The sequence below is a fragment of the Jaculus jaculus genome, chromosome 18, assembly GCF_020740685.1.
Source record: "Jaculus jaculus isolate mJacJac1 chromosome 18, mJacJac1.mat.Y.cur, whole genome shotgun sequence".
NCBI lineage: Eukaryota > Metazoa > Chordata > Mammalia > Rodentia > Dipodidae > Jaculus > Jaculus jaculus.
In genome coordinates this window covers 12,170,311-12,192,433 of record NC_059119.1, presented here as the reverse complement: position 1 = coordinate 12,192,433, position 22,123 = coordinate 12,170,311, and the positions used below count along the sequence as shown (strand labels likewise).

The 22,123-nt window shown below is 51.7% G+C and overlaps 1 protein-coding gene across 2 annotated transcripts in view; it reads right to left on the bottom strand.

Moving 5' to 3' along the window:
* Window positions 1-13,313: 13,313 nt before the first annotated feature.
* Adamts14 (ADAM metallopeptidase with thrombospondin type 1 motif 14) overlaps window positions 13,314-22,123 on the bottom strand; it is a 78,485-nt gene continuing 69,675 nt past the window's right edge. For both annotated transcript variants that reach the window (XM_045137415.1, XM_045137416.1), the window contains exons 17-22: window positions 21,385-21,553; window positions 20,789-20,921; window positions 19,112-19,319; window positions 17,963-18,092; window positions 16,891-17,001; window positions 13,314-15,170 (exon numbers count right to left, since the gene is read on the bottom strand). In XM_045137415.1, the coding sequence (XP_044993350.1) occupies window positions 14,686-15,170; window positions 16,891-17,001; window positions 17,963-18,092; window positions 19,112-19,319; window positions 20,789-20,921; window positions 21,385-21,553 (1,236 nt within the window). In that variant the 3' untranslated portion in view covers window positions 13,314-14,685. The remainder of the gene's footprint in view (window positions 15,171-16,890; window positions 17,002-17,962; window positions 18,093-19,111; window positions 19,320-20,788; window positions 20,922-21,384; window positions 21,554-22,123) is intronic.

Here is a 22,123-nt window from a genome sequence, read left to right as displayed (position 1 = left end):
CACCCCTTGCCGTAGTGGCTCTTTCTTGGGATATCTCTTCCAGAAGAGGACAGCGCTGTGCTTTGTCACCAGGGGTCCTGCTCAGGATAGGGAATCCTCACGTCCTTAAAAAGGCCACCGTCACCTGTCGCTGAGTTTCCTCCATGCCTCTGGGCTCTGAGGCAGCGTGTTCGTCACATTGCCACTGCTGGGACAAAACACCTGACCAAAAGCAGCTGATGGGAGGAAAAGAGCTTATTTTGGCTTCCAGTCTCAGGGGGCAGTTCATGATGGCAGGGAAAGAATGCTAGACACAGGAGGCCACCAGGCGTGGTGGCGCACGCCTTTAATCCCAGCACTTGGGAGGCAGAGGTAGGAGGATCACCAAGTTCAAGGCCACCCTGAGACTACATAGTGAATTCCAGGTCAGCCTGGGCTAGAGTGAGACCCTACTTCAGGGTGGGAGAAGAAGAAAATGAGGCTATGGAGGGACATTTCATTCAAATCACCACAGGTAGCAAGAGGTCATGTCTAATGAGCACGTGTCAATGTCCTATGACATTTGTACGCGTTACTTTATGTGACACTCTCCCAATCTCCTTGCAGCAGAACATTGCCTCCTTTTTTGTTTTCTTTTTTGAGGTAGGGTCTCACTCTGGCTCAGGCTGACCTGAAATTCACTATGTAGTCTCAGGATGGCCTCAAACTCATGCTGATCTTCCTGCCTCTGCCTCCCAAGTGCTGGGATTAAAGGCATGTGCCACCACACCTGGCTTTTCTTTTTAAATTTTTAAAAATTTATTTTCAAGCAGAGAAAAAGAGAGAGAATATGGATATGCCAGGCCCTTTAGCCATTGCCAACAAACTCCAGGTGTATGCACCACTTTGTGCATCTGGCTATACATGGGTACTGGGGATTCAAACCCAGGTCATCAGGCTTTGCAGGCAAGCGTCTTAACCACTGAACCATCTCTCCAGCGCCCCCTTCTGTAAATGAACTGAGGCTCAGGAGAAACAACATGTCCAAAGTCACATAGTTGGAACGTAGCAGAGCCAGCGTATACAAACCCTGCATATCCGGCTATAGAATCCCTGCTGTGACTGTCAGGCACTGCCAGGCACAGGCTGGAGCCTTCAGGAGAGGGGCCCGGGCTGCCAGGCATGGCTAAGGACCTCCCTGGGCTACAGGAGGCCAAACCCAGCACACCTGGATCCCTGTAAGCATTGGCCAGTTGTCTAGGAAACTCCTTATAGGCTATCAGCCAGCCGCCTTCACACAGCACATCCCCCTGCGACCCTCTGCCCGCCACTATGTAGATCACCTGACTCTCTCCCTACTTGCTGGAGTGTTCCCACCACTATGTAGATCACCTGACTCCCTCCCTACTTGCTGGAGTGTTCCCACCACTATGTACATCACCTGACTCTCTCCCTACATGCTGTAATGAATGTCCCTAGGCATTGGCTAGCAGCCTTTGGACCCACCAATCCCCTTAGGACCCTCTTCCCGCTCTCAACTTCTTATAAACCCATTTCCCTACTGAATAAATGAGAACCACTCTCTGAAGTCTTCTCTCCCGAGTACACATCCCATCGCGCTCACGGCCGCTCAAGACCCTGCTCTCCACGGTTGCCTGGATACCTTTGGGGAGCTGCGGTCCTGAGGATCCAGGGACATACAGAACAACCTTCACCCCATGCATAATGGTTGGCAAAATCAAGGAGGAGGGCATTGTTATGTGTGACCCAGAAAAGACGGCCTTGACCCTGTGAGGAGTCCAATGTCTATCTGGAAAATCCCCCGGAAAACTGAGTGGGGAGAGCCAACAGTTACAATGCCACGACCATCTGTGGCTCTGACAGTTTACTCCACAGACATGGCTGGGGCCATGTCTCAGGGGGACTCACAGCACTCTACACTTGAACCCCGCACCACCCCATGTTCACTCAGGAGTCTGCACCCATGATTTCTCCAAACACCCCATTCACACAAACCTCTCTATGGAGAGGCAACGTCTTTTTTTTTTTTTTTTTTTTGAGGTAGAATCTCACTCTAGCTCAGGCTGACCTGAAATTAGTTCCCAGGTTGGCCTCGAACTCACAGAGATCCCCTCACCTCTGCCTCCCAAGTGCTGGGATCAAAGGCATGCGCCACCACTCCCGGCCTGTGGAGAGGCTTTGATCAAGGTCGGTGAGGAAGTTTACGGGTCTGGGGAGATTGCCCAGGGGGTAAAGCACATGCCATACAGCATGAGCAAGTTGCAGTCAGCCTCGTGCTGCTGGCCAGACATCCGACCAGAGGCAGCTTGTGGGAGGAAAGGGTTTACTTTGGTTTACAAACACAAGGGGAAGCTCCATGATGGCGGGGGAAATGTGGCATGAGCAGAGGGTGGACATCACCTCCTGGCCAACATCAGGTGGACAACAGCAGCAGGAGAGAGTGCCAAACACTCTGGTGAGGGGGAGCTGGCTATAGCACCCAGAATCCCACTCCTAATGATATACCACCTCCAACAAGGCTCCAGCTACCAAAATGCCACCAGCTGGGGTTCAAGCATTCAGAACACATGAGTTTATGGGGGACACCTGAATCAAACCACCACATCCAAGTTTCGTTCTCCAGCATCCATAGAAATCTAGGCATGGAGGTATGCATCCAGAACCCCAGCCCTCAGGAGCCTCCATACCCTCTTGCCTCAGCCTCCTGAGTGTTGGGATTACAAGTGTGTGCCACCAAATGCAGCCAGGACTCACTTCTTATTTTTAATTTTTATTGATTTATTTGCAAGCAGGGAAGTCAAAGAGAGAGACAGAGAGAATGGGTGCACCGGGGCCCCCAGTCACTGCAAATGAACTCCAGATGCATGCCCCCCCTTTGTCCAGTGTGGCTTTATGTGGGCCCTGGGGAATGAAATCTGGATCATTTGGCTTTGCAGGGGAAGCACATTTTTATCAGGTAGAGAAGCTCCAGGGACTTTTCTGATGAGGTGGTGAGGAAGATTTGGGAATATTGCTATTAGATTATTGAGGATACTTTTGCAGCATTTTAAAAGTATTTTATTATTTATTATTGTTATTATTATTATTTTTGGTTTTTCGAGGTAGGGTTTCACTCTAGCCTAGGCTGACCTAGAATTCATTCTGTAGTCTCAGGGTAGCTTTGAACTCACAGGGATCCTCCTATCTCTGCCTCCAGAGTACTGGGATGAAAGACATGCGACGCCACGCTTGGCTTTTATTTTTATTGACAACTTCCATGATTGTAAACAATATCCCTTGGTAACTCCCTCCCTCCCCCCACTTTCCCCTTTGAAACTCCACTCTCCATCATATCTCCTCCCCCTCTCAATCAGTCTCTCTTTTATTTTGATGTCATCATCTTTTCTCCCTAGTATGATGGTCTTGTGTAGGTAGTGTCAGGCGCTGTGAGGTCATGGATATCCAGGCACAATTGATTTTTATGTCACATGTCAACACAAGGATCCAGAGCAACCTGAGGGGCAAATAGCTAGAAAGTGAAGGTTCAAGAATGAGAATGCAGGTGAGCCTGACAGCCCGCGCCAGGGTGATGGAGACAGACACTGAGGCCACTCAAAACTCACCAGAGCAGACATTCAGAAGCTGCTGAGAGCTCAACACTGATATAGACTTAAAACACACCCACCGGACTGGAGAGATGGCTTAGCAGTTATGGCACTTGCCTATGAAGCCTAAAGACCCAGGTTCGATTCCTCACTACCCACGTAAGCCAGATGTACAAGATGGCGCATGGTCTGGAGTTTATTTGCAGTGGATGGAGCCCCTAGCATGCCCATTCTTTCTCTTTCAAATAAATACAGTATTAAAAACACACACACACACACACACACCAAGGCTCAGAGAATTCTGTGGAAGAGGGAGCAGAAAGAAGGTTAGAGCCACAGGGTGGGATGGAACGCCCCCGCCACAAAGACTGACTGCTGCTCTCACAGCTCAGAACCCATGGCCCTTGGGTACCAGCCATCCCGCTGAAGAGGACACTCAGTGCCGTGGGGGCAGGGAGGAGGGCAATGGCGGTACCGACACATGATGTCTCCATGCAATAAAAGAAACGCACTAGGGCTGGGGAGATGGCTTAGCGGTTAAGCGCTTGCCTGTGAAGCCTAAGGACCCCGGTTCGAGGCTTGGCTCCCCAGGATCAAGGGGGCACACGCGTCTGGAGTTCGTTTGCAGTGGCTGGAGGCCCTGGCGTGCCCATTCTCTCTCTCTCTCTCTCTCCCTCTTTCTCTCTCTGTCACTCTCAAATAAGTAAATAAAAATAAAAAATATTTTTTAAAAAAGAAACACAATAGAAGGAAGATGCATCTTACTCTAGAGCCATCCTCACAGTCCCTGACAAGACCCCTTTCTTCCTGATCTAAACCATGCCCTTCCTCGACCGTGAACTTTGTTATAACTGTTCATCACCTGTGCGATTCCTTAACCTTTCTTTGTTTCTTCCCTTTATTTTTGTTTCTGCTTCCTCCCTCCTTTCTTTTTTTTTTTTTTTTTTGCATGGGCGTGGTATTGTGGGGGGGGGGTGCATGCGTGTGAGGACCCACACACCCCATGCAGAGGAGAACCTCACATGGGTCCCGTCCACGGCTCACCTGCATGCTTTTCCTTAAGACGGAGTCTCTCGCTAATGCCGGAGCTCGTCTTCTTTCACGAGCCCCAGCGAAGCTCAGGTCTCTGCTGCCCACAGGACCGGGAGTTACAGGTATGATGACCATGCTCCGATGCTTGTGTGGATACTGAGGAGTGGAGCTCAGGTGGTCTCAGGGTCTCAGGGCTCCCTCAGACCCTCCTGCTTGTGCGGGCAGCACTCTTACCTGCTGGGCCATCTCCCCAGCCCCCAATTTTATTATTATTATTATTATTATTATTATTATTATTATTATCATTATTATTAGCTTTTCGAGGTAGAGTCTCACTGTAGCTCAGGCTGACCTGGAATTCACTATGTAATCTCAGAGTAGCCTTGAACTCACGGTGACCCTCCTACCTCTGCCTCCTGAATGCTGGATTGAAGGCATGTGCCACCACACCTGGCTACTTTTTAAGTATTTACTTGATAGAAGAGAAGGAGAGAGAGAATGGGCACACCAGGGTCTCCAGCCACTGCAAACTAATTCTACCTTGTGTGCCACCTTATGAATCTGGTTTAAGTGGGTACTGGAATCGAATCTGAGCCCTTAGGCTTTGCAGGCAAGAGCCATCTCTCCAGTCCTAGCCCCCACTTTTTGAGGCAGGGTCTCATTATTTTAGCTCTGGCTGGCCTGGAATTAGTTATGCAATCCAGGTTGACCTCAAAACTCACAGAGATCAACCTGCCTCTACCTCCCAAGTACTGGAATTACAGGCATGAGCCACCACAAAGAGCTTTAGTGATTCTTAAATGTGCCTTTTATGCCTTTAAATGTGCTACATCGTGACTTGGATGTATTTTAATTAATTTCTTTTTTTAAAGTTTTGAGGTACGGTCTCACTGTAGGTCAGGCTGACCTGAAATTCACTCTGTAGTCTCAGGGTGGCCTTGAACTCATGGCAATCCTCCTACCTCTGCCTCCCAAGTGCTGGGCTTAGACATGCACCACCATGCCTGGCTTTTAAATTTTATTTTATTTGATTTATTCTAGAGAGAGATAGAAAGATGGGGAGAAAGAGAGAGAGAGAATGGGTGTGCCAGGACCTTTATCCACTGCAAATGAACTCCAGCCACATGCACCACCTTGTGCATCTGGCTCACGTGGGTCTTGAGGAGCCGAACCTGGGTCTTTTGGCTTTGTAGGCAAATGCCTTAACCACTGAGTTCTTTCTCCAGCCCTGGATGTATTATTTATGAGTTTCTCATACACATGAAATAAATACAGACATTATCACCTCAAACATTCCTCCCTAACACGCAAGTTCATCTAGTCTGCAGTCAGAACCTCCTGCCCACACCTTGGGAAGTGCTGATCAGAACAGGTTGTAAGTTGGAGATATGATCACCACCTCGGGGATTCTTGGTTTATGAAGACACACAGGAGTGGCCCAGTCCCTGGATTCTGCCACGTGGTTCACCTGCTGGCTCAACATCCAGGTCCTCCCCTGCCCTACTTCAATAGGTGAGGATGGTACAGAAACTTGTCTTCAACAAGACGGGGGGGGGGCTCCCCCATGGGAAGCCCCCATTGCAATACCCACACGACAGTAGCCAGCCTCGACTTGAACAACTCCAGTAACAGAAAAGTGGGGTGCTGATTTTCTCACTGTTCAGACCTTACCTGTGCCCACAAAGCCACCAAGGTCAAGTGTGTCCTTTCTTCCTCTAGCCATCCAATTTTGCCCTTATCCACCCTCTTTTATAAGTCTCTATCAGACCAAAACCTCTTTCAAGTATTTACACTTCTTATATTTCTTATCTGATTGTATTAGCTAGTCCAGAAAATTATAGTCAGTCATGACATAGACATTTTAATATTGTTAAGTTTATTTATGTATTTAGTTGCACAGAGAGAGAGAGAGAGAAGAGAGGCAGAAAGAGAATGGGCGTGCCAGGGCCTCCAGCCACTGCAAATGAAATTCAGACACATGTGCCACCTTGTGCACCTGGCTTTACGTGGGTACTTGGGTATGGAACTCATGTCCTTAGACATTGCCACCTCTCCAGCCCCGTTTTAATATTTTAACGAAAATGCTTGTCATCACTGGGCCCCCCCAACGTGGTGCCGTGGAGCAAGGAAGTGCTGTGTGAAGAATTGTGCCTGGAATCCCAAAACACAGGAGGTAGAGGCAGGAGGATTTGCCACAAATGTGAGGCCAGCCTGGCCTGCATAGTGAGTGTTGCAGTCCGGTTTGCATTGCTGGTAGAAATCACCCAACCAAGAGTAGCTTCTGGGAAAAAAAAGGTTTATTTTGGCTTACAGGCTCGAGGGGAAGCTTCACGATGGCAGGGGAAAACGATGGCATGAGCAGAGGGTGGACATCACTCCCTGGCCAACATAAGGTAGACTACAGCAACAGGAGGGTGTGCCAAACACTGGCATGGGAAAACTGGCTTTAATACCCATAAGCCCGCCCCCAACAAGACACTCCCTCCAGGAGGCATTAATTCCCAAATCTCCACCAGCTGGGAACCTAGCATTCAGAACAACTAGGTTTATGGGGGACACCTGAATCAAACCACAACATTCCGCCCCTGGCCCCCATAAACTGATATCCATGCATGATGTAAAATACAATGCATTCAGTCTGACTTTAAAAGTCCCCATAGTTTTTTATCAATCCCAATGATGTTCATTCATCCCCATAGTCCAAGATCTTTTAACTGAGCCATAATACCAAAAAATAACCTCAAAAAACCCATAATGACACAGAATAAATATTCACACTGCAAAACACGGCATTGGGCATAGCAAAGAAACATTCAACCAATACAAGATTTAAAACAACCAGGGCAAATATCAAACTCTGTAGCTTCGGGCTGGAGAGATGGCTTAGCAGTTAAGCACTTGCCTGTGAAGCCTAAGGACCCCGGTTCGAGGCTTGGTTCCCCAGGTCCCACGTTAGCCAGATGCACAAGGGGGCGCACGCATCTGGAGTTCATTTGCAGAGGCTGGAAGCCCTGGCGCGCCCATTCTCTATCTCTCCCTCTATCTGTCTTTCTCTCTGTGTCTGTTGCTCTCAAATAAATAAATAATTAAAAAAAAAAACAAAACTCTGTAGCTTCAAGTCCAACAACTCTAGCCAGTGACAAATCTTCAAGTCCGATAATTCTAACCAGCAACAAGTCTCTGGCATTCCAATTCCACCCCTCCAGCTAGGCTACTCACAGTCCTGGGAAACTTCATCAGGGCTGGCAGCTCCTCGGCAGCCATCTCATGGTCCCGGCATCTCCACTGGGTCTCCACTGCAAGCCACGGTTCATCCTCATGGCCCCATGGGGTCTCTATGCAGGCAACCAGCAAACCTGCTTCACACTGCCCATGGCCATTTCCAAAACACAAGACCGTGTTGCAAACTCAATGACCCTCTTTCCAGCATTACTTATACTCCACGATACCAGGTAGGGTGCCAATTTATTAATCCAGGGGGGAATAAAGCAGACTTTAAAGAACAGGGCACTCCTTGAGCACTCAGGCTCCTTCAAAAGAGTCGACATTCTTCTTGTTGCCCCAGCGCAGTCAGCTAGCCCAGTCTCAAAGGTTGTAATCTCTCAGTTGCAACTGAACGGGGAACAATTCACCCAAAGATTTTTCTTTCTGTGCCATATCCCTCTGCACACACCAGTTCATTTCTACACAAACCAACCCTGCACAACTTCTCAGGACATGGGCATAAGAGCAAGCTTCTCACACAGACTGCTAGCCCAGTCCAAGCAAAGCTCTTTCTCACCCTCATAAGCCAAACCTCACAGTCCATAGTTCTTACTGCCTTCAGGTCTTTCAGCTCTGACCAGGATAGACCATCAAGCTGTACTTACAGCACTGCAAGGCATCTCTTAGACCAAGGTTTCAACTCCTTCCACATTCCTTTTGAAAATCAGCTCCAAAAGGCCGAAGCCACAGTCAGGTGTCTAGCAGCAATCCCACTCCTAGGTACCACTTTACTGTTGCAGTCCGGTTTGCATTGCTGGTAGAAATCACCCAACCAAGAGTAGCTTCTGGGAAAAAGAGGTTTATTTTGGCTTACAGGCTCGAGGGGAAGCTTCACGATGGCAGGGAAAACGATGGCATGAGCAGAGGGTGGACATCACTCCCTGGCCAACATAAGGTGGACTACAGCAACAGGAGGGTGTGCCAAACACTGGCAAGGGAAAACTGGCTTTAATACCCATAAGCCCGCCCCCAACAAGACACTCCCTCCAGGAGGCATTAATTCCCAAATCTCCACCAGCTGGGAACCTAGCATTCAGAACAACTAGGTTTATGGGGGACACCTGAATCAAACCACAACAGTGAGTTCCTGGCCAACCTAGACTATAGAGTGAGACCTTATCTCTAAACAAAACAAAACAAAACAAAGCATCTGAAGGCTCTGCCCTCGGGACCCACTAATGTCATGATCATAGAATTGGGTAATTTACAGAGGGGTTTATTTTATAGTGCCCTGTAGACGTGGAGGGCACACATCTTGTTTGGGCTGTGTCGTCCTGTGGCAGAGGGAGGAAGGCAATCGTGTGTGTGCAAGGGAGAGAGGAAGGAAGAGACCAGACACCTTTTGATTCGCAATCCGCTTCTATGACCATGATGGCTCCACGCTGGGGGCCAGGCATGCTTCCATTCCTGCAGGCTTCACAGTGACATTTCAGAAACCGGCGCTTTTGCCTGACACCCTCTGACTTTCCACTTAATAGACCCATTTCTAGTTACTTGTATTCCCTTCAGGTCAACTTAATATGCAAAGGGAGATAAAAAATAGAAACAGGGCAGGAGAGATGGCTTAGCGGTTAAGCGCTTGCCTGTGAAGCCTAAGGACCCCAGTTCGAGGCTCGGTTCCCCAGGTCCCATGTTAGCCAGATGCACAGGGGGGCGCACGCGTCTGGAGTTCGTTTGCAGTGGCTGGAAGCCCTGGCGCGCCCATTCTCTCTCTCCCCCTCTATCTGTCTTTCTCTCTGTGTCTGTCGCTCTCAAATAAATAAATAAATAAATAAATAAATAAATAAAATAAAATAAACTCTTAAAAAAAATAGAAACAAAGGGGCTAGTGAGATAGCGCGCTGGTTAAAGCACTTGCCTGCATAGCCTAAGGACCCAGGTTTGATTCCCCAGGACCCACATCACGACAGATACACTAGGTGGTGCATGCGTCGGGAGTGCGCTTGCAGTGTCTAGAGGCTCTGGCGCACCTATTCTCTCTCTCTCTCTCTCTCTCTCTCTCTCCATCTCTCAAATAAACTAATAAATATATAGAAACAAAGATACCATAAGATGAGTGTTTGGGACTAGGGATTTGATCAAACAATAGGGAGCCTGCCTAGCACGTCCCATGCCCAGTTTCCATCTCCAGTCCCATAAACAAACAAAAACAGTAGCTATTTGTGTTGGATTGTCACCAACTTGGTTAGGAAGGCCTAAAAGTTGGCATAGGAGTAAACCTATGAAAATCAACCCAGGTGGGAACAACAGTCTGTTGCAGAGTTAATAGGAAATGGTGGTTTCCCCCCCCCAAAAAATATCCTGCAGCAACCATGAAATGCCACAATCTCAGGGGCCCGGGTGACAGCTCAGCAATTAAAGGTGCTTGCTTGCAAAGCCTCCTGTCTGGGTTGAGTTTTCCAGTACTCATGTAAAACCGTATGCAAAAGCATGGAGAGTAAGTCTTTGCAGAGGCAAGAGACCCTGGTGTGCCTCTACCTACACAAATGAATAATTTAAAAATAATATTTTTATTTATTAGCAAGAAGAGAGAGGTAAGGAATGGGTGTGCCAGGGCCTCTTGCCACTGTAAATGAAATCCACATACGTGCACCTTTTCTTTCATATACACAAACACACATACACATGCGCATGCACATAAACACGTTTTTTTGAGGTAGGGTCTCACCCTAGCCCAGGCTGAGCTGGAATTCACTATGCAGTCTCAGGCTGGCCTCAAACTCACAGCAATCCTCCTACCTCTGCCTCCCGAGTGCTGGGATTAAAGGCATGTGCAAGAGAGAGAGAGGGAGAGAAAATGGGTACACTAAGGCCTTCAGCCACTTCAAATGAACTCCAAACGCATGTGCCACTTTGTGCATATGACTTTACCTGGATAACTGGGGAACTAAATTCAGATCATTAGGCTTTATGGGCAAGCGCCTTAACTGCTGAACCATCTCTCCAGCCCCACCTCTTTTCTCTCTCTCTCTATTCCTCCCTCCCTCCTTTCTTTCTCCTTTCTCTCTTTCCTTCTTTCCTTCTTTCTTTCTCTCTTTCTTTGGTTTTTGAGCCTTCACTTCTTCATTAGTGTGGGAACTGTTTCCAGCAGGGAGGTTAGTTTCATCAATAGGCATATTGGATATCAACGGAGACTTCAGTCCCAGAAGCCTCAGACTTTTTCTGTTCATCTTTTTTTTATAAAGTATTTTATTTATTTATGTTTTTTTTAATTTTTTAATCTTAATTTATTTTTTCTCAATTTTAAAAACATTTTCCACGGTTATAAAAAATATCCCATGGTAATGCTATCCCTCCTCCCCCTTTTCCACTTTGAAATTCCATTCTCCATCATATCCCTTCCCCATCTCAATAAGTCTTTCTTTTATTTTGATGTCATGATCTTTCCCTCCTCTTATGATGGTCTTGTGTAGGTAGTGTCAGGCACTGTGAGGTCATGGATATTGAGGCTATTGTATGTCTGGAGGAACATGTTCTAAGGTATTTATGTATTTGAGAGAGAGAGGGAGGGAAGGAGAGAAAGAGGCAGCTAGAGAACAGTGTACCAGGGCCTCCAGCCACTGCAAACGAACTCCAGACGCATGTGCCACCTTGTGCTTTTGGCTTACGTGGGTCCTGGGGAATCAGACCCGGGTCCTCAGGCTTCACAGGCAAAGTGCCTTAATCACTAAGCCATCTCTCCAGCTCCTTTTTCTGAACATTCACCTTCTAGTAGCCGAGGCTATCTTACCTGTAGGGTTTCAGGTCCGTTTCACCAGCTATGTGGTTTCTCCTCAGCTGCCTGTGTTGGGATGATTTCTACCGCTGGGTGTCTGTGTGACTCTAGACCAGTGACAGCCCCAACTTCACAGGGCTGTCCTCAGGAGTTCGTGTAACAGGAGGTGAAGGGCATAGCATAGCCTTGTGTCAGAAGATATAGTCAATAAAGGCTAGTGATCTATTCCCTCCTCTCAAGCAGCCACTTATGGAAATCAACCTCGGACGAAAGCTGTGTCTTTACTCTCGTAGCAACTTTCCTGACAATTCTTTACATAGAAGACAGGGGTCACATTCCCAGGGATAGCAGAGCATTCAAGGTGATTAGTGTTAGGTACAAAGATGGATTTTTCTTTTTTCCTTTTTCTTTTTTTTAAGGTAGAGTCTCACTCTAGTCCAGGCTGACCTGGAATTCACTACATAGTCTCAGGGTGGCCTTGAACTCACAGTGATCCTCTTACCTCTGCCTCCCAAGTGCTGAGATTAAGGGCATGTGCCACCACACCTGGCTTGGATTTTTTTTTTTCTCAACAGGTTTCAAAAATATAGTCAATATTTTGAGGTGGAGTCTCACGGATGGCCCAGGCTGGCCCAAACTCATGACCCTCCCTCTATCTCAGTCTCCCAACTACTAGGATTCTAGTTTGTAAACATTCTCAGGTTTGGTTTTGTTTTGATAGGTTTGTCTGTTTTTGAGACAAGGTCTCATGTCTACAGCCATACCACCCTGAACGCGCCCCATCTTGTCTGAAATCAGGTCTCATGTAGCTCAGGATAGCTTGGAAATCCATGTGTAGGCAGAGCTGGCCTCCAATGCCAGACATTCATGGCTTAGCATCTCAGGTGCTGGGGTTACAAACTTAAACTTCACGTTCCTCTTACTATGCCAGGGGCATGAAGTGGGGACATAGAGCCTGTATGGGCACAAGATGGGGACACAAGGCATGAGATACAGGGACGCACAGCATGTATGAGGACAAGGCGGGGCCACATCACATGTGTTCTCTGTGTGTTCTTCTTGCTCAGTGTAATGAGCCAGGGCTACTTTCAGAGCTGGGGTGCTGGGCCAATAGAGGTCTCCATTGTGCCCAGACTACTTCCCATGGCAAGGGGTGTACTGGGCTAAAGGGAAGTCCTGCCTGGACCATCCTGGGCCCTCCCTTGAAGCCTCTATGCGCATCTAAGTCACTACGTGTCCATGTGGCTGCTGGTTGCAACGGAGCCCCTGTAGGAAGCTGCAGCGTCCACCCGCAGGGGTGGGGAATCCTCGCAAGTGAACAGGGGTCCCTGGGCTCAGGATCTCTCTCTGTACTCTGTCTTGGGTCCCACAGTGGTCAGGACAGAGCCAGGGTGGTGGTGGATTAGAGATGTCTGATGGACAGGGAGCACCGTGTGGTTTGCACAATGAGTTTAATCTCAGCTCTCCTGGTCCAATAAGATGCATTGGGGTCCCCCCCCCTCCTGTCTGGAATTCAGGCTCTGCTTGGAGCCATCTCTGGAAAGCTTGCTCGCCGCCTTCCAAGGAGACCCCCTTGAGGGACTGAAAAGCCACCTCCACCCTTTGTGTGGGGGCTCATCCAAGGCTCCCAGGGGCCCCTCCCTCTGCAGTCACCTCGCTGCCCCTGGGTCGGGCCCTCCCAGCTCTGGCTTCATTGTCTCCATTCCCCAAAGCAGAAAGAAAAATGCACTCAACACCACTTTTGGAGGTCAAAACAAAGCACCAAGAACAATGTTAATAAATACATAACATTTCAAACATCTGACTCTCCAAGGCACATGGTTATATCCCTTAACCCAGGCCAGACTGGTCCTCAATGGGAGTGGACTCTGTGGGGCCCCAGTGACCTGTGGAGGGGAAGGCGGTGATGGGGAGAGGTCCCGGCACTGCTCCCCAGGGAGCTTGCAGGCCAGGAGGCCCTAAGGTTCCTGCAGCTGAAGAGGGAGGGTGGGGATGCACCTTTGTTGCTGACCCTGAGATTGGGGACTTGGGCTGTGTCCTGAGAAGGCCATGAAGGGCACCTGAGCTCCACGTGTTCTCCTCAGCCCAGCAGGGGGCAGCATCCGTCACCCAATCCCCAGGGCCTGTTAAATGCACTCTCTGCTACTCAGCCTTGGGACCTGGCAGCCCCTCGGAAGGCCCACAAAGCTCCGCAGGGTGGCCCAGCTCAGGTAAGAAGAGAAGACTCCCAATTCCAGCAGGAGCAGGCTTTGGCAGAGGGTGACCCCTCGGGGGCACGCCGTGGGGAACCTTGGGTCTGCAGACCCCACCCTCCTTCAAGTCGCTGGCCCAGGCAGGATTCAAATTTCCACTTGGAAATCCCCCCTAGATGGTGAGGTCATGGGGTCCAAGGAGTCTGGCTTCCCTGGCGGGTTGGATGTGTGATTGGGAGGCCAGCCTGATAACCTGGAATCATTGGGAATTACAGAGCTGACCAACCACAGGGGAAGAGTGTGGCAGAAGACAGAACCCCATGTCCCCCAGCTACAGCTGAACTGGCCTTTGTCTGCAGAAGTCTCGTGGGGGGCCCTCAGCTGAGCAGAGCCACAGCTGAGGTGAACTGGGGTCCCCCTGCCCTGCTCTGTAGCAAGAAGGCCTCACCTCACACCACATCTGGCCCAGTTTCTTTCCCAGCCTCCTCTGCAAGCAACCCGCTTTCCCTTGTCTATCTGGGGCCCGTGCAAACCCCCTCTGTAAGTCGAACAGACCCCCAACGTGAGCTCCAGCCCTGCCAGGGTCCAGGGGCTATAGGTTGGGGGTGGTGAGTGCTGTAGGTGGGGTCCTGTGAGAGGCCTTGGGAGCCCCCCAAGAGGCAGAGCCCCGCTTCTCCAGGCTGAGGTATCTCCGGTTAGGGTAATCCCTGATCTTTCCCTTCCTCCCAGCCCCATTCTTGGGGTAAAGAGCATCAGAGGCCCGAACAGAAAAAGAAGGCAAATAACTTAAAAGGAAGTCTATGCTAGTTCCTGTCCCGTGTGTGTGTGTGTGTGTGTGTGTGTGTGTGTGTGTGTGTGTGTGTCCTCTGACCGGGCCACACAGAGTGTAAACGTGACTGGTCGATGGGAGGGGTAGGGCTCAAGTCACCAAGGCAGGAATGTCGGTACCCGGATGCTTTGGGCTCTCCCTGGGCTGCCCTGGACCCTCAGAGGCTGGCACAGCTGTCTGAGCCGAGCTCCAAGGCAGTCCCTGTGGGGTGGCAGGAGAAGCGCCCCCAAATGCTCCATGGCTTGGTGTCTGAGGGGTGAAGGAATGCGGGGTCACCGAGGGGCTGGCACCCACAGGTCCTGGGAGCGGTGTGGACCAGCCCCGCTGATGGTCTTCAGGCCCCGCTGGCCCCCTGGTGGGCTCCACGGCCTCGGACGCGGTCTGGGGGCCCGACAGGGGGCTGTCAGGAGTGGCGGAGGTGGGCAGGGAGCCCAGGCGGGGCTCCAGGCTGGTGTCGGGGCCTGTCGGCTTCCTGGTGCAGGTCTCGCAGCACAGCCGGTGGTAGCTGGGGACGGCGCAGTAGCGATCCAGTACCTCCATGTGACAGATGATGGATCTGTCCCCCGCGCAGGGCTCTGGTACACACACGCACACACCGGTGCAGGGGAGCGCCTGTCAGCTAAGTGACCCCTCCCACTCCCACTCCCACGCCAGCAGTGGTCCGCCTGAGAGTCCCAGCGCTCCCTACGCATCCTCCTCTTCCTCCTCTTCTCTCGCCCCTCCCCTCCAGCCAGGTTCTAACTAGGCCTGGGAGTCTGGGGCCACCTCCTGCTATGGTAACCGAGGGGGCTGAGACGAGGGAACGACCCCCTTCTGGTCCATACCTCAGCGCATCACCCAAGGTCTCGCCCTGCACGGCAGTTTCTCTCCTCCGTCAAACTCTCACTCTCTCTTTTGGTTCACTTGCTCCAAGTGCACACACCTCCTTTTCTCCCTCTCTGTCTCTCTCTCCCCCTGACTCCCTCTCTATCTCCTTCTTTCTCCCTCTCACTCTCTCGGGTCCTCTCGCCCTCTCTGGTGAATGTATTCCCTTTCCTTTCTCCCTTCCCCCATCTCTCCCTCCCTCTCTTTCCCCAGTTACAATAAAGTCTCAAGGAAACAGTGTCTACGCCTCTATCCTGTCCCCCAAATCTAACTCCACCCTCCTTCCCCTGCCCTAGCTAGACTCACTACAAAGCGTGTCCATAGGTCCACCTGAGGAGGGAAACTAAGACTGCCCCCCCCCAGAGAGATGGGTCCACAAATGGGGCTCCCCACAAGCAGATCAGCATTGCCTGGAAGCTTGGTATCAAGGAAAATTCCTAGGCCCGGCCCAGACCTACTGAATCGGAACCTCCGGGGAGGGAGGCGTGCGGCGGGCAGGGCTAACACTGCTGAAACGAACCCTCCCTTTAAGGACTCCAGTGCGTGGGGAAACCCTCGAACCACCCCGCCTGGTTCAGCAGCAGAATCGGCACTGCGAATCTGGGCAGTCTGGGGTGCGGCCTGAGCACCCTGGGCTGGATCGAAGTGGTAGCCTCGACCCCTCTTACCCACGCCCGTGGGGCGCTGAACCCAGCCCCCAAAGCTGTGGGGCCTTGGACAAATCCCTAGAACTCTCCGCGCCTTATGTAAGTAAAGGGGGGTAGGCAGGCTCAGGGGAGCAGTTCTCTGATCTGATCTGATGCTGGTGGCCTGTAGATGGCGCCAAAGTTCCAACATCAGAATTCGGGGCCCCAGGCTCCGTTTCAGCGCAGGAGCTGAGAAGCAGAGAGGTCAAAGGGTTGTCCCAAAGTCACACAGCCACCCGTCCTGTAACTAGAGCAGGGGTGGGGGCTGTTCCTTCGGCTTCTTGCCGAGGTTGGGGAGAGAGTGACAGAAAATCCTAGAAGCTGGAAAGGGGGCGTAGCTTAGCAGGTGCTCAGCAGCAAGTCTGCTCACATACAGATGGATGAACGGACAGAAAGAGCACAGGAAGAACTGGGGCTCCTGTTCAGAAAGGGGGGTATGTGGAGACATGGCTAGCCCTGTCACATGAGTGTGAGCTGACCACGGAGCAGGGCACGGCCATCAAAAGGCACCTCTGAGCCCCAAAGCGTGCAGCCGTTCTGTGAGAGAGCCTACCCGACCTTTAGCTAGTCTGGGTGAGGTACTGTCGCCACAGGAGTCATAGCAAACCTAGGACAAAAGGCTGTCCACATGAAGCATCTGGGGAGCACAGAGGACGTCGTGGGCCCGGACAGCATGACCCACGGACGGGTGTGCGTATCCTAGAAAGGCATGGGGAGAAGGGAGGAGAGCCCGGGCTGCACTTACTTGCTGATATTCTGTTTGTGGAAGGCAGGGGCCCAGTCTGGGGCTCCCACTGACCCTCCGTGGTCACATGGTCCCAGTCCTTGGCCTTCACCGTGGAGTTCTGAGGTTCTCCTGTGAGCATAGAGAGGCGGCGGTACAGGTGCGCCCCCCCTTCCCCATATTCGAAATGCTTGGGACCAGAATATTTTGGTTGTAATTTTTCTTCATATTTTAATTTTAATTTTATTTTTTTGTTGTTGTTGTTGTTTTTTTGAGGTAGGGTCTCACTCTATCCCACGCTGACCTGGAATTCACTGTGGAGTCTCAGGGTGGCCTTGAACTCATAGTGATCCTCCTACCTCTGCCTCCCAAGTGCTGGGTGGGATTAAAGGCATATGCCACCATGCCTGGCTCCAGATTTTAATGTATTTTTTTAAGATTTTTCATTTTTGCTTATTTATTTGACAGAAAGAGGCAGACAGAGAGAGAGAGAGGAAAGGAGAGAGATAGAGAGAGAACATGCCTTCAGCCTCTGCAAATAACTCCAGACGCATGTGCCACCTTGTGCATCTGGCTTACATGTGTCCTGGGGAATCATACCTAGGTCCTTTGGCTTTACAGGCAAGCGACTTAAGCACTAAGCCGTATCTCCAGCCCCAGATTTTTGAATATTTTCATAAGCATGATGGGGTATCTTGGACCTAAATCTTAACACACATTTGTTTCTTACACACACTGCATGGTATGTGTAAATGGTATGTACACGGTATGTGAAATAATTTTGGGAACGAAACAAATTTGTGTACCACAGCAGAAGGGTCCTTTTCCCCTCAAGGATGCTTGCTAAACTGTGCGCGGTATTGCATTTTGATCACAACTTGTCCCTTCCCCGTGAGACCCGGGGTGAAATTATCCCCTTGTCACATCCTGTCAGCATTCCAGAAGTTTTCCATTTCAGACTATTTTGGATTTTGGGCTAGGGATGCTCAACCCAGATTTGAGATTCCTAAGGACGAGGGTGCGTATGAGACAAGGCCGAGAGCACGGTCAAGGTCGCAGGAGCTGGGCCAGGCCTCCCATCCCGTCTGCTCACCTGCACAGGCGGGCAGGCTGCAGGCCCGCACGGTGTCTGGCTCGTCCCCCGCGCACTGCCCGAGAGCATTGGCACTGGTCCGGCACACCACCTGCCGCTGCTGGATGCCTTCTCCGCAGGAGGTAGAGCACTGAGTAGGAGCAGGAGGGGCCCGGCCTCAGTGTGGGAGCAGAGGAAGGGAAGGAGAGGCAGAGGACAGGCCAGAGAGCTTGAGGACAGAAAGGGTACTAAGGAGGATGTCACACCTTCACTAGACCGGATGGGCATGCAAGACCTGGAGTGTGCCCAGCACAGTCGTCTCCCGAACCAGTGATGAAAACCTGCCTCCCGAGCTCAGTGCCCTGCAGGACTTCCACAACCCAAACAGTGAACACTAGTCCCCAAAAAGGGACTTCTGTGACCCCCATTCCAGCTACTGCCACCTAGATCCACTGCCTGGTCTGTGTCTGGTTCTTTTGTTGTTCTTTTCCAGGTAGGGTCTTGCTCTAGCCCAGGGTGACCTGGATCTCACTCTATAGTCCCAGGCTGGCCTTGAACTCACAGTGATCCTCCCACCTCTGCCTCCCGAGTGCTAAGCTTAAAGGCGTGTGCCACTCTGGCAAGCTCTCCTGTCATGACCCACCATTGGACATGACCTAGAGCACGTGGAAGCCTGGATTGCACCAACTGCTGTCCTATTGGCTCAGTTTCCAACTCCATAAACCAGGAAAACCAGGGGACAGGGTCCCTATCTATGGGCCCTTCTGAGACATTCAATTGTCTTGGGATTTGATTCACTTAATATCGGCCTGCAGAGGCAGGTTCACACATAGAGAATTCCAGGCCAGCCTGGCTAGAGCGAGACCCTACCTCGGGGGAAAAAGAATGTGCTTGACTTTTCTCTCTGGGACATAGGGGATGAGCTGTGCTTCCACGTCACAGAAGCTTAGAGCGTACACAAGGGAACCCAGAGGCTTAGCGCAGACCCATACCAGCCCAGGGTACCCCGAAGCTACCCTACTTCCTTCTCAGAAAAGCCATCATATGTGGGAAACCCAGCCAGATGCTCTGACTGCAGAAACACCAGAATCCCCGCCCCCCCCCCCCGAGCCTCCCCTACCCAGACCGACCTCTGTCCCACACGTCCTCCACCGCCTATGGACCACTCACCTGGGACCAGGCTCCTGTCCGCCACTGAGCTGGACAGGGCACGCGGAGGCAGGGTCTGCGGGCCTCAGGTCGGTCTCCTGGACAAGTCTTGGCCGGCATGGCCTTGCGAGTGCCATTGGAGAGGGGCAGCAGGCACTGTACCCCCCGGGTCTGCACTCCTAGCTTCCCACAGCTCCGGCTGCAGGCACCCCACTCCTCTGCCACCCAGCTGGAGACAGACAGACAGGACAGAGGTGACATGAAGTAGGATCAAGGGGGCACTTCTCCCCCCCAAATCCAGGGACTGTCTCCCACTCCCAAAAGGCTACAGGAGGTGAAAGATGGACTTGCACTTCAGAATGCCTAGGGATGGGACAAGGGTCCACCAAGCTCCCTAGCCTCCTGGCCGGGAGTGACCTCTCCTTGCTATTTGTTCGTATGAGGGACAGGTAAACATTTAAACCCTGGCCCCTGAGGGGCCTTGGGCCAGCTATCAGCCCCTCTCAGCCTCAGTTTCCCCATGTTTAAGCCGGGATTGGTTCAATGGCCCGTGAATAATTAGTTGATGCTCCTCTTTCTGGACGTTGACCTGGGTGCTGAGCCACAGTGGCCCAAACACGCCGACACCCCACTTTCTCACATGCCGCCGCAGCTCTGCAGGGGTCTACAAGCCTCCTAGCAGCAGAGCCAGGCATGAGTTAGGCAATTGCCAAAACCCCCTGGGGGGGGCCGCATGGTGGGAAGGTAGCCTCGACTCCTTGTCTTTTTGGCAAGGCTGAGGCAGGAAGATCACCGCCAACTGGATGTCAGCATGGGCTGAATAATTTGTTCCAGGGCAGCCAGACCTATATAGCAAGACTGTGTCTCCAAATGAACAAGCAAACCCGGAGACTCGGTGTGGAACATGCACAGCCCGCCATCGCTAGTTTGTGGGAAGACCGTGACAGTGTGAAGTCGCAAGCAGAGGGAAAGTTCAGAGGAAGGCGATGACGTCCGGACACAGGACACAGCAGGGGCTGGGTGTCATAGCTTGGCTGGGCACTAGGAGAACACCGCCATCGGCTCCCATCCTGGTCCCTGATCACATGCGTGGCCCTGGAGAACAGGCTTAAAGGTTCCCCCATGCCTAGGCAGGAAGGCTCCTCAGAGAAGCAGGGGGTGGAGAAGGTTCCCTGCCAGGCATCTACCTTCTCACCCACCACCAGCCCTGCTCTTCGGGCAGGTTCAGGGGCAGCTCTGTCATAGGCTCCGAGGCCTCATCTTTCCTCTTCCTCAAGCCCAGCTCTCACCTCTTCCTGCAGGCCCGCCTGGGTAATAACCCAAGAGCATGACTTTGTGCTCAGAACTGCCTGTGTCCTCAGGCTAGAAAATTCCAACCAGGGGCTAGACAGACTTTGTTGGGGGACTCTCAGTGACCATGCCAGGTGGAGGTAATATATAGCATTATGATTTGGGGGTATCGATGAGCCCCGTGTATCACTTGGGAAACCCTGCCGCAGCTCCTGTCTATGGGAGGTAACATAGCAGCCTTCCATCCGCTGACAAGGGGAGTTCCTGATAATGTCTATACCATCTTGTGTAGAGGAGCCTGGCTGCAAGCTGTCTGCACGGGGGAGCGCTAGGGGAGCAGGCTCAGCCTCTTTCTGGAGCAGGGGGGACACAGGCAGGGGCCAGGTCCTGTCCGCACAGAGCACTTACGTAGGCTGGGCACACGGGTGCTGGTTGCAGCGCCTGCGGATGGGCTTGGGCCTCTTCTTGTGATCACACAGGTGCCGTGAAACCATGTGGTGGTCCCGGCGGTGCCGGCAGCCATATTTGGTGAACTGGATTCCTGTGAAGGGCAGGTCGCTCTGAAACCTGTTCCAAACAGCCCTGCCCTATCCCCAGATGAGCTACCTTCTGGAGAACCCACCTCCCTCCGAGCCTCTCCACTCTTTCCTGCCTGTCCAAATCACTTTCTGCAAGACACATTCCTCCATCGGTACTGGTGGGAAGTGGCTTTGGACAGCAGCCTCTCTCCATAGAAGATGAGCTCTTAGGGGCACAGGACCTGCCCTGGGTCCTTTGCTCTTGCAAATCCCAGCCCCATCCAAGGTTCTGCCAGGAACATCTTCTATGCCAATCTTCAAGAACAAATGGATGTGTGAGCAGGTGCATGTCAAATGGAGACACCTGAGTTGCCTCCACCTGCTCTTGACTCCTGTTCTCCTCAGGGGTCCTGAACTCCCCCCCCCCCACACCATCCAGCCTAGCTCTCCCTGCAAGGCACTAGAGGGTCAAGGAGAGTCCAGTACCTCCTCCACAGGCCTTGGTGCAAGGAGCCCAGCTCTTAAGCGCCCACTCATAGCTGTCCGTCTCCTCCAGGAGCACGTTGTTGCTCCCAATGAGGGGCAGCAGGTCCTCGTGGATGACATACTTGTAGGCCAGGCTGCCGTGAGGGCTATCCTCAGCAGGGGGAAGCACCTGAGGGGAGACAGGCGGCAGCAAAACAGGATTAAAGAGAGAAGGGGGGACTAGAGAGATGGTTTAGTGGTTAAGGTGTTTGCCTGTGAAGCCTAAGGACCCATGCTCAACTCCCCAGGTCCCACGTAAGCCAGACATACAAGATATCACAAGAGCGCAAGGTTGCACATGCACACAAGGTGGCGCCTGTGCCTGGAGTTCGATTGCGATGGCTGGAGACCCTGGTACGCCAAGTATCTCCCTCTTTCTCTCTCTCTTTCACACACACACACATACAAACCCACATTAAAAAAAAAAAGAGAAGTAGAGCCAGCAGGAACCAAAGAGGCTTGGGGTCAGAAATTTGTTGGGGGCAGAGGTAGCTGGAATGGGTGCCATACATGAACCCCTGTGAACCCCTGCTCCCCAGACTAATCACCCATGGTGTGCAGAGCTGGAGAGTGGTCTAGTACCAGGCCCATGAGCACTTTCCTTCCCACAGACCTGTGTTCTGCAGAGGGCCAGGACTCATGTCCCGAGGTGTTAGACTCTCTGTGACATCCACACTTCTCATCCCTTACCAGATTATTA